Genomic DNA, 16,801 nt, shown 5'->3' on the forward strand with positions numbered 1-16,801 from the left:
GGAATAGGCTACCGGTGATGGTGGTAGAGGCAGATACAATAGGGTCTTTTAAGAGACTCTTGGATAGGTACACAGAGCTTAGAAAAATAGAGGGCTATGGGTAACCCTAGGTAATTTCTAAAGTAAGTACATGTTCAGCACAGCATTATGGGCTGAAGGGCCTGTATTGTGCTATAGGTTTCTATTTTTCAATGTACATATATATCACCATCTACAACCTGAAAATTCATTTTCTTGTGGTCATACACAATAAATCCATAATAGAATAACCATAACAACATCAATGAAAGACCGCACCAACTTGAGTGTTCAACTAGCGTGCAAAAGGCTAGAAACCATGCATTTACAAAACAAAAGATATAATAACAAATAAATGAACAATAAATATCAAGAACACAAGATGATGAGTCATTGAAAGTGAGTCCAAAGGTTGTGGGAACATTTCAATGATGGTGCAAATGAAGTGGAGTGAAGTTTTCCCCTTTGGTTCCAGAGCCTGATGTTGAGGAGTAATAGCAGTTCCTGATCCCACTGGTGTGAATCCTGAGGCACCTGTACCTTCTTCCTGATATCAGCAGTAAGAAGAGGGCATGACCTGGGTGGTGCGGGTCCCTGATGAAGAATGCTGATGTCCTGCAACAATGCTTTGTGTTGATATACTCAAAGGTTGGGAGGGCTTTACCCATGATGGACTGCACCATATCCACCACTTTTTGTAAGATTTATCATTCAAGGGCACTGGTGTTTCCATACTCTCCACCACACATCTATAGAAATTGTTCAAAATTTTAAATGCCATGTCAAACATAGAAACATAGAAATCATATAGCACAGTACAGGCCTTTTGGCCCACAATGCTGTGTTGAACATGTACTTACTTTAGAAATTACCTAGTTTCCCATTGCCCTCTATTTTTCTAAGCCCCATGTACCTATCCAGGAGCCTCTTAAAAGATCCTATTTTATCTGCCTCCACCACATTCACTGGCAGGCCATTCCACTCACTTACCACTCTCTGCGTAAAAAAGTTTACCTGACATCCTTTCTGTACCTACTTCCAAGCACCTTAAAATTGTGCCCTCTCGTGTTAGCGATTTCAACCCTGGGAAAAAAGTCTGACTATCCATATGATCAATGCCTCTCATCATCTTGTACACCTCTATCAGGTCACTTCTCACCCTCCGTCGCTCCAAGAAGAAAAGGCCTTCGCAAACTCCTAAGAAAGTAGAGATGCTGCCATGTTTCTTCATAATTGCACTTAGGTGCTGGGCCCATGACAATTCTATGTTCTTCTCATAGAACAGAGAGAGTACAGCACAGGAACAGGCCATTCAGCCCACAATGTTGTGCTGAACCAGCTGAAAAGCAAATAAAAAACACCCAAACACTACACTAGGTCCATAATCCCCCTATCTTGCTTACATCCATGTGCCTATCCAAATGTCTCTAATGTATTTGCCTCTACTACCATACCAGTGCGTTCCAGGCATCCATGAGTCTCTGACTAAAAAAAAAATCCCTCACATCTGCCTTGAGCCTACCCCCTCTCACCTTCAATGCATTGCCCTCTTGTATTAGACATTTCAACCCTGGAAAACAGATACACTCTGTCTGCTCTATCTATGCCTCATAATCTTGTAAACGTCTATCAGATCTCCCCTCAGCCTCCAAAGCTCTAGAGAAAACTTGGAGTCCTTGTGCAGACACCCTAAAGGTTAACTTGCAGGTTCAGTCAGTGGTGAGGAAGGCAAATGCCATGTTAGCATTCTTTTCAAGAGGTCTAGAATACAAGAACAAGGATGTGATGCTGAGGCTTTATAAGGCACTGGTGAGGCCTCACCTTGAGTATTGTGAACAGTTTTAGGCCCCTCATCTTAGAAAAGATGTTCTAAAAATTGAATAGGGTCCAGAGGAGGTTCACAAGGATGATTCCAGAATGAAAGGGTTATCATATGAGGAACGTTTCATGGCTATGAGTCTGTACTCGCTGGAATTCAGAAGGATGAGGAGGGAACCTCATTGAAACCTTTTGAAAATTGAAAGGCCTAGACAGAGTAGATGTGGAAAGGATGTTTCCCATGGTGGGAGAGCCTAGGACAAGAGGGCACAGGGTAGAGGGGCACCTTTTCAAAACAGAGATGCAGAGAAATTTCTTTAGCCAAAGGGTGGTGAATTTGTAGAATTTATTGCCATATACAGCTGTGAAGGCCAGGTTGTTGGGTGTATTTAAGGCAGAGATTGATAGGTTCTTGATTGGACATGGCATCAAAGTTTACGGAAAGAAGGCTGGGAACTGGGGTTGAGGAGGAGAAGAAAAAAGGATCAGCCATGATTGAATGGCAGAGTAGACTCGATGGGCCAGATGGCCTAAATCTGCTCCTATGTCTTATGGTGTTACGGTCTAAAATAACCCAATCTCTAAACCAGGCAGCATCCTGGTGAATCTATGCTACATCCTTGTAAAACCTCAGTATCCTTCCTATAGTGAAGTGACCATATATGTATACAATACTCCAGAGTGGCCTAACCAGAGTTTTATCAAGTTGCAACATAACCTCCTAATTTTTGAACTCAGCCTCGACTAATAAAAGCAATATTCTTTAAGCCCTTTTAACCACTTTATCGATGTATGTAGCCATTTAAAGGAGCTATGAACTTGGATCTCAAGATCTTACCGCTCAGCAACACTATTAGGGGCCTTGCCAAGGTGCAACACCTCACATTTATCTGGGTTAAACCCCATCTGCCATTTCTCAGTCCGTATTTGCAACTGGTTATATCACACTGTGATCTCTGCCAGCCTTCTACGCTATCTACAACTTCGCCAATCTAGGTATCATCCACAAATTTACTAATCAACCCATCTACATTTTCATCCAGATCATTTATATACATCACGAGGTAGCAGCACAGACCCCTGTGGAACTCCACTAATTACAGAATTCAAATAAGTCCCTTCAACCACTACCTTCTGTCTCCTATGTGCAAGCCAATTCTGAATCCAAACAGTTAATTCTCTGCATATCCCAAGCATCTTCATCTTCTGGATTATCCTCTCATGAGGGACTTCGTCAAATGCCTTACTAAAATCCATGTAGACAACATCCACTGCCTCACCCTCATCAATCTCTCTCACCACCTTGTCAAAAAACTCAAATTGATAAGGTGCAATGTACCATACACAAAGCCATGCTGGCTCTCCCTAATTAGGCCATAGTAATTTCTAAGGTAGGGACACGTTCGGCACAACTTTGTGGGCCAAAGGGCCCGTATTGTGCTGTAGGTTTTCTATGTTTCTATGTTCTGCAAAATGATAGCACTGAGGAACTTTAAATTGCTGACCCTCTCCACTTCTGATCCTCTGAGAGGACTGACTCGTGAACTTCTGCCTTCCTCCTCCTGAAGTCCATAATCAGCTTGTTAATCTTGCTGACATTGAGTAACAGGTTGTTGTTGTGGTACCACTCAACCAGATTTTCAATCTTCCTCCTATATGTTGATTTGTCCCCATCTTTGATTCGGCCTTCAAAGGATTTGTCATGTTTCATCATCAACGTCTCAAAACACAGTAGTGCTTACTGTGGATGTAAGCACTACTGGATTGAGGCAGCTTCCCATGTTTTTCTTAGGCACCTGTATAAGTAAATACTGCTGAAATGAGAGGTTAAAGATCTCAGTGAATGCTCCAGCCAGTTGATCAGCACAGGTCTAGAGTCTTTGGTCAGGTACCCTGTATGGACTGGATGCTTTTCATGGGTACACCCTCCTGAAGGCTGCTTGCACATCAGCCTCAGAGACTGAAATCACAGGATCATCAGATGCTGCAGGAGTTCATGATAGTTTCCCCATGTTTTTACGGTCAAAGTGAGCATAGAACAAGTGAGCATTGAGCTCATCTGGAATTTTAGCCATGTGGTTGCTTATATCTCATGATAATACTTTATAAAAGGTGATAGCATTCAAGCCGTGGCACAACTGTCAAGCAACCTTCATTGATTCAAGTTTAGTCTGGAGATTGATCCAGATCTTAGATCATTTTATGTAACATTTTTCACTGTCCACTACATCCCCAATTTTGGTGTCATTTGTGAACTTACTAACCATGCTAACATTATAAAAATATATAAAATTATGAGAGGCTTTGAGAGGTAAATAGAGTATTTTTCCAAGGATGGAAATTTCATGTACAAGAGGGAACAGAACATTGAATGGCCTATGATGTTGTAACTAATTAGCCCCTAACCCTAACCCAGTAGAGAAGGGAGGGATATGGTCAAAGTGCAGGGAAAAGGATTAGATTAATTAAATTAAAGTCAATTCAATTTAATTAATCTAATCCTCTTCCCTGCACATTGACCATATCCTTCCTTTCTCTGTGCATCCATGTGCCTGTCTAAGAGTCTTTTAAATGTTCCTATACCATCTGCCTCTACCTGAATGCAACCCAGGCAGTGAATTCCAGGCCCTCACCACTCTATGTAAAAATACTTGCCTTGCTTTGCACATATCATTCATGCTTTCCCCCTCACCTTAAACATATAACTGATGGTCACACCCAAGGTACAGACTTCAGATTGATAGGTGACCACCAGGAGGGATAAGGCAAGTAGATAGATAGATACTTTATTCATCCCCATGGGGAAATTCAACTTTTTTTTCCAATGTCCCATACACTTGTTGTAGCAAAACTAATTACATACAATACTTAACTCAGTAAAAAATATGATATGCATCTAAATCACTATCTCAAAAAGCATTAATAATAGCTTTTAAAAAGTTCTTAAGTCCTGGCAGTTGAATTGTAAAGCCTAATGGCATTGGGGAGTATTGACCTCTTCATCCTGTCTGAGGAGCATTGCATCGATAGTAACCTGTCGCTGAAACTGCTTCTCTGTCTCTGGATGGTGCTATGTAGAGGATGTTCAGAGTTTTCCATAATTGACCGTAGCCTACTCAGCGCCCTTCGCTCAGCAACCGATGTTAAACTCTCCAGTACTTTGCCCACGACAGAGCCCGCCTTCCTTACCAGCTTATTAAGACGTGAGGCGTCCCTCTTCTTAATGCTTCCTCCCCAACACGCCACCACAAAGAAGAGGGCGCTCTCCACAACTGACCTATAGAACATCTTCAGCATCTCACTACAGACATTGAATGACGCCAACCTTCTAAGGAAGTACAGTCGACTCTGTGCCTTCCTGCACAAGGCTTCTGTGTTGGCTAGTCCAGTAGGCAGACAGTGCAGGACTCCCCTGTGGCCGTTCCCCTCAGCAACAAGTCTATCCCTTTGGATATTGCTGGGGAGGATGACCTATCAGGGCACAATACAGCAGCTAGGTCAATGGCACTGTGGTTGGCTCTGAGCCTCAACAAAGAAGGTCCAAATCAGGTAGAGCAATATTGGTACTGTCAGGCAAGCCGATGGTGATAAAAGGTAAGTGAACAGACAGGAGATCCTGTGGCCGCAGAAGAGATGTCAGAATGGGGTATTGCTCCTGGTGCCAAGGTCAATTATGTCTCTGAGTCACTATGGAAAATCCTTGAGGGGGAAAGCAAATAGCCAGAAGCTGTTTAAGAAGGATAGTAAGGACAGGCCAGGGGACCACAGGCTGGTGAGGCTGACATCATTTGTAGGAAGCCACTGGAGGGAATACTGTGGGACAAGTTCTACCATCACTTTGATAGATAAAGCTCGATCAGGAATAGTTAGCATGGTTTTATGTGTTGGAGGTCATGTCTGACGAATCTTCTGGAGCTTTTTGAAGAGGTAACTATGAGGAATAGAGGAAGGTAGGACAGTAAATGTTGTCTATATGGGTTTTAATAAGGCCTTTTACAAGCTCACACATGGTAGGCTGATTTGGAAGACTGAATTCATACTGCAATATGAGAAGACAAAGCATGTCACATGTATCAGTATCACAATGGAATAAAATGAATTACAGTGGCATGAGAGAGGAGCTTTACCTAGATGGATTGGAGGAGGATACCGGCAAGGATAATGGCAGAGCAGAGGTGGCTGAAGTTTCTGGGAATAGTTCACAAGGCGCAGGATAGATATGTCCCACAGAAGAAGTTCTCAAATGGCAGGAGTAGGCAACTTTGGCTGACAAAGGAAGTTAAGGACTGCATAAAAGCCAAGGAAAGGGCACATAAGGTAGCAAAATTGAGTGGGAAGTTGAACGATTGGGAAGTTTTTAAAATCCAACAAAAGGCAACTAAAAAAGCTATAAGAAGGGAAAAGATGAAATATGAGGGCAAACTAACCAATAATGTAAAGCAGGATTCTAAAAGTTTCTTTCAGTTATATCAAGAGTAAAAGGGAGTTGAGAGTTGATATTGGACTACTGGAAAATGATGCTGGTGAGGTGGTAATGGGGGGACAAAGAAATGGCAGATGAATTTAATGGGTACTTTGCATCAGTCTTCACTGTGGAAGACACCAGTAGTGTGCCAGAGGTCTATGAGTGTCAGCTAGTAGGAGTAGTGCCATTGCTATTACAAAGGAAAGAGTGCTATGCAAATTCAAAGTCTTAAGGTAGATAAATCACCTGGACCAGATGACTACATCCCAGAGTGCTAAGAGAGGTTGCTAGAGAGATAACAGATGCATTAGTCATGATCTTTCAAGAATCACTTGATTCTGGCATGGTCCCAGAGGACTGGAAAATTGCAAATGTCACTCTGCACTTGAAGAAGGGAGGAAGGTAAAATAAAGGAAATTATAGCCCAGTTAGCCTAACCTCAGTGGTTGAGAAAGCGTTGGAGTCTATTATTAAGGATGAGGTTTCGGGCTACTTGGAGACTAATTATAAAAATAAGTCAAATTCAGGATGGTTTCTGTAAAGGGGAATCTTGCCTGACAAATCTGTTAGAGCTTTTCGAGGAAATAACCAGCAGGGTGGACAAAGGAAAGATAGTAATGTCATTTACTTGGATTTTCAAAAGGCATTTGTTAAGGTGCCATACATGAGGCTGCTTAACAAAATAAAATCCTCTGGCATTACAAGAAAGATACTAGCATGGATAGAGGAATGGCTGACAGGCAGGAGGCAGTAAGTGGAAATAAAGGGGGCCTTTTCTGGTTGGCTGCCTTCTAGATATAGGGTTATAGGTAAGATGTTTGGTGGGGATTTGAGGAGGACCTTTTTCACCAAGAGAGTAGAGAGTACTTGGAATGCACTGCTGTAGAGAATGGTAGCAAAAGTTGTCTAGCTGAACACTTGAATTACCAAGGCAATGAAAACTCCAGGTCAAATGCTGAAGATGGAACTAATGTGGAAATGATCAGTGTGAATAAGTTGGGCTGAATAGCCTGTTCCTTATGTATGATATGATGTGAAAGGCCCATTTCTGTGTTATGTGACTCTATAATCTCTCTATTCAATAGTTTAAAGTCCATAGAGCAATACAGTTGACTTTCTGGTACCATTCTAGAAGCTGGAGAGCCATAACAGGTTTTGGTGTGCAGAACCTAGCCAACCTGACCCATAACTCACAATCTGTTCAGTTCTGAACTACGTACCAGTAAATTGTAGAGTTTAACTTCAATGCCCAGAGACAGAGCGAGTGTTTTATAGAGAGAGAATCCAGGCCTGGGAATCAGAATGTTCTGTGCTGGGTTTGCCAAAACACTGATGGCCAGTTCAATGGCCTGGCTGCAACCACTGGTCAAAATCACATCCTAAAGAATAAAATATGATATCAGTCAAGCTCAATTACTGCATGTTAACTACATATGAGTAGGTGTCAGAGATATATAGACCATTTCAATCACATGAACATTTACTTCAGTGTGAGCTACCTCCCCTTTCTACCACTGTCCATCCTATCAAACACCCTTGCCCTACATCCTCTATGGCACTCCAATCCCCGCCATTTCACTCTTTGCAGAATCTTGTTTTCTCTTTCTCTAGTATTTTTCCTCACTTCCCTGATATTTCCATTTCCTAAAAAAAATTGATATTTAAAATACAATGAAGATAATTTATTGCCTCATGTCCTTGCCACCTCCTTTCTAGTTCCTAATTCACAATAACATATATTTAACACACATTTCAACACTTGAATGTCATGGCATTAGAAGGTTACAGAGCAAATACAGGTAAATAGCACTAGTATAGGTAAGTACATTAGGATTAGGCTTAAGGTTGCTATAGACGTGATGGGATGAAGGTCCTGTTCAGTACTGTACCACTCTGTAGCTGGCTAGTGCAGAGGGAATTCTGGGTAAGAGAAAGTGTAGCAATAGCTAGAAGCTCTCATCTTATAGATTCATAAAATTATACAGCATAGAATAATCCACACATCCACACCACCCAGTAGATACACATCTGTACTCATCCCAGCACTTGGACTGTAGTCATCTATGCCTAGACAATTCAAATACTTGCATAGACACTTCTGAAATGTTGTTAGCAACTCTCATTCCACTGATCTCTCAAGTAGCGTTCTCCAGATACGCACCACTCTGAGAGTGGGGGAAGTCCCCCTCAGATTCCTGTATCCTGAATCTATATCCTCTAGTTTAATCTACCTGTGATGTGGGGAATAGTTTCCTGTATTCTACTTCTATCAATTCTACTCAGTCAATCCCCTATGAACCTCCTTCACTCTATGGAAAACAGGGCTAGCTTCTTCAGTCTCTCCTTTGAACTAAAATCCTAGTGAATCTTGTCTACACCTTCTTCATCACTATCACATCACATCCTTACTATGGTGTGCTGACCAGCTCTCCAGCTGTGCTCTGACCAATGTTTTAAAAAGTTGAACCAAAATGTCTCTGTTTTGATATTCAATACCTTGACAACTGAAGGCCAAGTAGCCACATCGTCTTCCTTTGAAGATATAAATGTACAGAACAGAAATGGGTTGTTGAGCCCACTGCATCTCTGCCAAAGTTTTATAGAACATAGAACATAGAATAGTACAGCACATTACAGGCCCTTCGGCCCACAATGTTGTGCCAACCCTCAAACCCTGCCTCCCATATAAACCCCCACCTTAAATTCCTCCATATACTTGTCTAGTAGTCTCTTAAACTTCACTAGTATGTCTGCCTTCACCACTGACTCAGGCAGTGCATTCCACACACCAACCACTCTCTGAGTGAAAAACCTTCCTCTAATATCCCCCTTGAACTTCCCTCCCCTTAACTTAAAGCCATGTCCTCTTGTACTGAGCAGTGGTGCCCTGGGGAAGAGGCGCTGGCTGTCCACTCTGTCTATTCCTCTTAATATCTTGTACACCTCTATCATGTCTTCTCTCATCCTCCTTCTCTCCAAAGAGTAAAGCCCTAGCTCCCTTAATCTCTGATCATAATCCATACTCTGTAAACCAGGCAGCATCCTGGTAAATCTCCTCTGTACCCTTTCCAATGCTTCCACATCCTTCCTATAGTGAGGCGACCAGAACTGGACACAGTACTCCAAGTGTGGCCTAACTAGAGTTTTATAGAGCTGCATCATTACATCGCGTCTCTTAAACTCTATCCCTCGACTTATGAAAGCTAACACCCCATAAGCTTTCTTAACTACCCTATCTACCTGTGAGGCAACTTTCAGGGATCCATGGACATGTACCCCCAGATCCCTCTGCTCCTCCACACTACCAAGTACCCTGCCATTTACTTTGTACTCTGCTTTGGAGTTTGTCCTTCCAAAGTGTACCACCTCACACTTCTCCGGGTTGAACTCCATCTGTCACTTCTCAGCCCACTTCTGCATCCTATCAATGTCTCTCTGCAATCTTTGACAATCCTCTACACTATCTACAACACCACCAATCTTTGTGTCATCTGCAAACTTGCCAACCCACTCTTCTACCCCCACATCTGGGTTGTTAATAAAAATCACAAAAAGTAGAGGTCCCAGAACAGATCCTTGTGGGACACCACTAGTCACAACCCTCCAATCTGAATGTACTCCCTCCACCACAACCCTCTGCCTTCTGCAGGCAAGCTAATTCTGAATCCACCTGGCCAAACTTCCCTGGATCCCATGCCTTCTGACTTTCTGAATAAGCCTACCATGTGGAACCTTGTCAAATGCCTTACTAAAATCCATGTAGATCACATCCACTGCACTACCCTCATCTATATGCCTGGTCACCTCCTCAAAGAACTCTATCAGGCTTGTTAGGCATGATCTGCCCTTCACAAAGCCATGCTGACTGTCCCTGATCAGACCATGATTCTCTAAATGCCCATAGATCCTATCTCTAAGAATCTTTTCCAACAGCTTTCCCACCACAGACATAAGGCTCACTGGTCTATAATTACCCGGACTATCCCTACTACCTTTTTTGAACAAGGGGACAACATTTGCCTCCCTCCAATCCTCTAGAACCATTCCTGTGGACAACGAGGACATAAAGATCCTAGCCAGAGGCTCAGCAATCTCTTCCCTCACCTCGTGGCGCAGCCTGGGGAATATTCCGTCAGGCCCCGGGGACTTATCAGTCCTAATGTATTTTAACAACTCCAACACCTCCTCTCCCTTAATATCAACATGTTCCAGAACATCAACCTCACTCATATTGTCCTCACCGTCATCAAGTTCCCTCTCAGTGGTGAATACCGAAGAGAAGTATTCATTGAGGACCTCGCTCACCTCCACAGCCTCCAGGCACATCTTCCCACTTTTATCTCTAATCAGTCCTACCTTCACTCCTGTCATCCTTTTGTTCTTCACATAATTGAAGAATGCCTTGGGGTTTTCCTTTACCCTACTCGCCAAGGCCTTCTCATGACCCCTTCTTGCTCTTCTCAGCCCCTTCTTAAGCTCCTTTCTTGCTACCCTATATTCCTCAATAGATCCATCTGATCCTTGCTTCCTAAACCTCATGTATGCTGCCTTCTTCCACCTGACTAGATTTTCCACTTCACTTGTCACCCATGGTTCCTTCACCCTGCCATTCTTTATCTTCCTCACCGGGACAAATTTATCCCTAATATCCTGCAAGATATCCCTAAACATCAACCACATGTCCATAGTAGATTTCCCTGCAAAAACATCATCCCAATTCACACCCGCAAGTTCTAGCCTTATAGCTTCATAATTTGCCCTTCCCCAATTAAAAATTTTCCTGTCCTCTCTGATTCTATCCTTTTCCATGATAATGCTAAAGGTCAGGGAGCAGTGATCACTGTCCCCCAGATGCTCACCCACTGACAGATCTGTGACCTGACCCGGTTCATTACCTAATACTAGATCTAGTATGGCATTCCCCCTAGTTGGCCTGTCAACATACTGTGACAGGAATCCATCCTGGACACACTTAAAAAATTCTGCCCAATCTAAACCCTTGGAACTAATCAAGTGAAGGGAAGTTAAAATCACCCATGATAACAACCCTGTTATTTTTGCACCTTTCCAAAATCTGCCTCCCAATCTGCTCCTCGGTATCTCTGCTGCTACCAGGGTGCCTATAGAATACCCCCAGTAGAGTAACTGCTCCCTTCCTGTTCCTGACTTCCACCTATACTGACTCAAAAGAGGATCCTGCTACATTACCCACCCTTTCTGCAGCTGTAGTAGTATCCCTGACCAGTAATGCCACCCCTCCTCCCCTTTTTTCCCCCTCTCTATCCCTTTTAAAGCACTGAAATCCAGGAATATTGAGAATCCATTCCTGCCCTGGTGCCAGCCAAGTCTCCGTAATGGCCACTACATCATAATTCCATGTATGTATCCAAGCTCTCAGTTCATCACCTTTGCTCCTGATGCTTCTTGCATTGAAGTACACACACTTTAGCCCTTCTACCTTACTACCTTTATACTGCTGCTCTTTCCTCAAAGCCTCTCTATATGTTAGATCTGGCTTTACTCCATGCACTTCTTTCACTGCTCTATCGCTCCGGGTCCCGTCCCCCTTGCAAATTAGTTTAAACCCTCCCGAACCATGCTAGCAAACCTACCAGCAAGGATATTGATCCCCCTCGAGTTCAGGTACAACCCATCCAATCTGTACAGGTCCCACCTTCCCCAGAAGAGATCCCAATGGTCCAAAAATCTAAAACCCTGCCCCCTGCACCAACTCCTCAGCCACGCATTCAACTGCCATCTCCTCCAATTCTTACCATCACTATCACGTAGTACTGGCAGCAATCCTGAGAACGCCACCCTTGAGGTCCTGTTCTTCAGCCTTCTGCTTAGTTCCCGAAACTCACACTTCAGGACCTCATCCCTCTTCCTGCCTATGTCGTTGGTCCCAACATGTATCACGACTTCTGGTTGCTTTCCCTCTGGTACCAGGATGTCATGAACCCGGTCAGAGTCATCCCGGATCCTGGCACCCGGGAGGCAACAAACCATGCGGGTTTCCTTCTCACGTCCACAAAATCTCCTGTCTGCTCCCCTGACTATAGAGTCTCCAATGACGACAGCTCTCCTCTTCTCTATCCCATCCTTCTGCACCACAGGGTCAGACTCAGTGCCAGAGGCCCTGCCACCGTGGCTCACACCTGGTCGGTCGTCCTCACCAACAGCATCCAGGACGGTAAACTTATTATTCAGGGGAATGGCTACAGGGGTGCTCTGCACTACCTATCTACTCTCCTTCGCTTTCCCCCCTCGGACTGTCACCCAACGACCTGCTTCCTGCAGCCTAGGTGTGACTACCTCCCTGTAGCTCTCATCTATGACTGCCTCATTCTCCCTTATGAGTCAAAGGTCATCCAGCTGCTGCTCGAGATTCCTCACACGGTCTTCCAGATCGCCCAGCCGCAAGCACTTCTGGCAGATGTGACTCTGCGGGAGAGGGGAGTTGCCCCAAGACTGCCACATCTCACAGGAGAGGCACATCACCGTCTCAGGAGGCATTGCAAAGACTAACTGGGAACAAACTCGTCCTCCGCCTCTTCCCGTCAAAGCCTCAAATCTCCACTCCTTCACTGGCCCACTCACTCACTGGCCGCTTTTGGTCTATCTACAAACAAAAGAAAATTTGCAGATGCTGGAAATCCAAGCAACACACACAAAATGCTGGAGCTCCATAGATGCTGCTTGGCCTGCTAAGTTCTTCCAGCATTTTCTGTTTTGTTCTATCTATGCTACTCCCATGTGCCTGCATTAGGATTGTATCCTTCTATGACTTTTTAATTGCCTATTTGCAATACCTCTTAAACACAGCAACTAACCCTGGTTCCACCAGTTCCTTTGGCATTGCACCCCAGATATCATCCTTGCTTTCTGACTTGAAACCTTCTTCTCACATTAATACTCTGCCCTCTGCTGTTTTATATGTACCTCTACCGAGGGAAGAAAAAACTTGACCTGCTCTATCTTTGACTGAACTTATACACTTCTCACAGCCCCCTTCACTCAAAGGGAAAAAAACAGCTATCCAATCTCTACCCATAACTAAAGCACTCCAATCCTGACTGCATCCTGGTGAATCACCTCTGACATTCTTCAAGGCAATCACATCATTCCCACAGTGTGAGACCAAAACTGAATACAGCCTAATCAGTATTTTGTAAAGTTACATAGAATATAGAACAGTGCAGCACAGAACAGGCCCTTCAGACCATACTGTTATTCCTAACTAATTAACCCAATGACTCCTAATTAATCTAATCCCTCTTTTCCTTGCAGATTGACCAAATCCTTCCTTTCTCAGCATATTGTAACACAGAATACACATAGACCAACAAAGTTGTGCTGAAATAATTAAAGTAGTAATCAAATGCCCAGCTGAACTAATCCCTCTTGCCTACACAATATCGATATTATAGAACACAGAATAGTACAGCATAATACAGGCCTTTCGGCCCACAGTGTCCTGCAGACCTCTTAACCTATTCTAAAATCAATCAAACCTTCCCCTCCTCATAGCCCACCATTTTTCTTTCATCTGTGTGCAATTCAAAAGACTCTCTTAAATGTCCCAAATGTATCTTGACTATACTACCGCCTGTCAGTGCATTCCACACATTTACCACTTTCTGTGTAAAAAAACCTACCTCAGATATCCTTCCTATATGTACCTTCAAACATCTTAAAGTTATGCCCCCTTGGATTAGCTATCTCTGCCCTGAGGAAAAAGTCTCTGGCTATCCGCTCTATATGCGCCTCTTATCACCTTGTAAATTTATGTCAGTCACATCTCATCCTCCTTTGTTCCAAAGAGCTTGTTCAACCTATCTTCATAAGACATGCTCTCTAATGTCTTAAGGCATTATCCCGGTAAATCCCTCTGCACCCTCTCTAATGCTTTCACATCCTTCCTATAATGAGGCAAAAATAACTGAACAAAATACTCCAGTGTGCTCTAACCAGAATTTTATAGAGCTGCAAGATTGCCTCACAGCTCCTGAACTCAGTCCCCCAGTTAATGAAGGCCAACACACTATTTGCCTTCTTAACCAGCCTATCAATTTGCACAGTATTTGAAAGATTAATGGATGGAAACCCCAAGATCCCTCTGTTCCTCCACACTGTTAAGAGTCCTGGCATTAACCCTGTATTCTGCCTTCAAATTTAATCTTCCAAAGTGATTCACTTCATGCTTTTCCAGATTGAACTCCATCTGTCACTTCTCAATCCAGCTCTGCATCCTATCAATGTCCCACTGTATCCTATGACAATCTTCTACTCTATCCACAACAGCATTGTCTACTGAGTCTCTGTGAGTGGAAGTCAGGAACAGAAAGGGTTCAATAACTCTGCTGGGTGTTTTTTATAGACCACCCAATAGTAACAGGGACATCAAGGAGCAGATAGGGAGACAGCTTGTGGAAAGATACAATAATAATAGGGTTGTCGTGGTGGAAGATTTTAATTTCCCCAATATTGATTGGCATCTCCCTAGAATAAGGGGGTTAGATGGGGTGGGAATTTGTTAGGTGTGTTCAGGAAGGATTCCTGACACAATATGTCGATAAGCCTACAAGAGAAGAGGCTGTACTTGATCTGGTATTGAGAAATGAACCTGATCAGGTGTCAGAACTCTCAGTGGGAGAGCATTTTGGAGATAGTGATCACAATTCTATCTCCTTTCCCATAGCATTGGAGAGGGATAGGAACAAACAAGTTAAAAAAGCATTTAATTGGAGTAAGGAGAAATACGACGCTATCAGGTAGAAACTTGGATGCATAAATTGGAAACAGATGTTCTCAGGGAAATGCACAGAAGAAATGTGGCAAATGTTCAGGGGATATTTGTGTGGTGTTCTGCATAGGTACATTACAATGAGCAAGGAAAGGGTTAGGGTATTCGAGAAAGGGAGTGGAGATAGCCCAGGAAATTATACACCTGTGAGTCTTACTTCAGTGGTTGGTAAGTTGATGGAGAAGATTCTGACAGGCAGGATTTATGAACATTTGGAGAGGCATAATATGATTGAGAATAGTCAGCATGGCTTTGTCAAAGGCAGGTTGTGCCTTACTAGCTTGTTTGAACTTTTTGAGAATTTGACTAAACACATTGATGAAGGTGGAGCAATAGATGCAGAGTATATGTATTTCAGCAAGGCATTTGCAAGGCTTATTGAGAAAGTAAGGAGACATAGGATCCAAGGGGACCTTGCTTTGTGGATCCAGAATTGACTTGCCCACAGAAGGCAAAGAGTGGCTGTGGACAGGTCATATTCTGCATGGAGGTTGGTGACCAGTGGTGTGCCTCAAGGAACTGTTCTGGGACCTCTTCTCTTCGTGATTTTTATAAATGAACTGGTTGAAGGAAGTAGAGGGATGGGTTAGTAAATTTGCTGATGATACAAAGGTTAGGGGTGTTGTGGATTGTGTGGAGGGCTGTAAGAGATTACAGCGGGGTGTCAATAGGATGCAAAACTGGGCTGAGAAGTGGCAGGTGGAGTTCAATCCAGAGAAGTGTGAGGTGGTTCATTTTGGTAGGTCAAATATGATGGCAGAATATATCATTAATGGCAAGACTTCTGGAAGTGTGGAGGATCAGAGGGATCTTAGGGTCCGAGTCCATAGGCTGGCCCTGGACTTATTTCCACTTGGCATAATTTACTTATTATCATTTAATTATTTCTGGTTTTATTTTGTTATATTTCTACTCTATTCTTGGTTGGTGCAACTGTAACGAAACCCAATTTCCCTCGGGATTAATAAAGTATGTCTGTCTGTTTGAACCCTGTGGCACACCACTAGTCACTGACAGCCAACCAGAAAAGGACTCCTTCATTCCCACTCTTGTCAGTCAGCCAGTCTTCTATCCATGCTAGTACCTAACTTCTAATGCCATAGGCTTTTATCTTGTTAAGCAGCCTCATGTGTGGCACTTTGTCCGAGGCCTTTTGAAAATCCAAATAAACGACGGTTATGGTACATACCTGACCATGCCAGCCTCTGGAGTTTAGATGGTCTTATTCCCCAGAGTATGGATAGCTGGTGTGGTCCCTTTAAAGATTCTTGTCTGCTCCACTATTTGGCAGCCATGTTTTAGGAGTAGAGGCTGGAGATTTGCTCTCATCCGGAAAAATTAATGAACACCACAAAGAGGGTGTCCATTATCCCACTGGAGCTAAGAGATCCTCAGACCATCTGATGAAGGTGCATCAAGGTAGTCGGTCAGGAGCTGACTACACAATTGAGTTTCAGACTTTTGCCGAAGAGTGTGGCTGGCGCTGGGAGGCCTTGGCCACTCTGTACTGCCACACTCTCTGTGGCAAAATAAAGGGTGCCCTTGCTTTAGAAGAGCCAGTAGAGGCTTTGATTGATCAATCCATCTGCCTCAATAATCACTTGGTGGATCAAAAGTGGGACTATCACAAGAGGTCAAAGAAGACTAGCCCAAGTCAAGTCTCATTGTATAATAGATAGATAGATAGATAGATA

The 16,801-nt window shown here is 43.4% G+C and overlaps 1 protein-coding gene across 1 annotated transcript in view; it reads right to left on the bottom strand.

Annotated features, from left to right (window-relative positions):
* tat (tyrosine aminotransferase) overlaps positions 1 to 16,801 on the bottom strand; it is a 149,474-nt gene that overhangs the window by 110,021 nt on the left and 22,652 nt on the right. The window contains exon 5 of the mRNA XM_073070550.1: positions 7,522 to 7,680. Coding sequence (XP_072926651.1) covers positions 7,522 to 7,680 — 159 coding nt within the window. The remainder of the gene's footprint in view (positions 1 to 7,521; positions 7,681 to 16,801) is intronic.

Source organism: Hemitrygon akajei, chromosome 17, assembly GCF_048418815.1.
Source record: "Hemitrygon akajei chromosome 17, sHemAka1.3, whole genome shotgun sequence".
Taxonomy (NCBI): Eukaryota; Metazoa; Chordata; class Chondrichthyes; order Myliobatiformes; family Dasyatidae; genus Hemitrygon; species Hemitrygon akajei.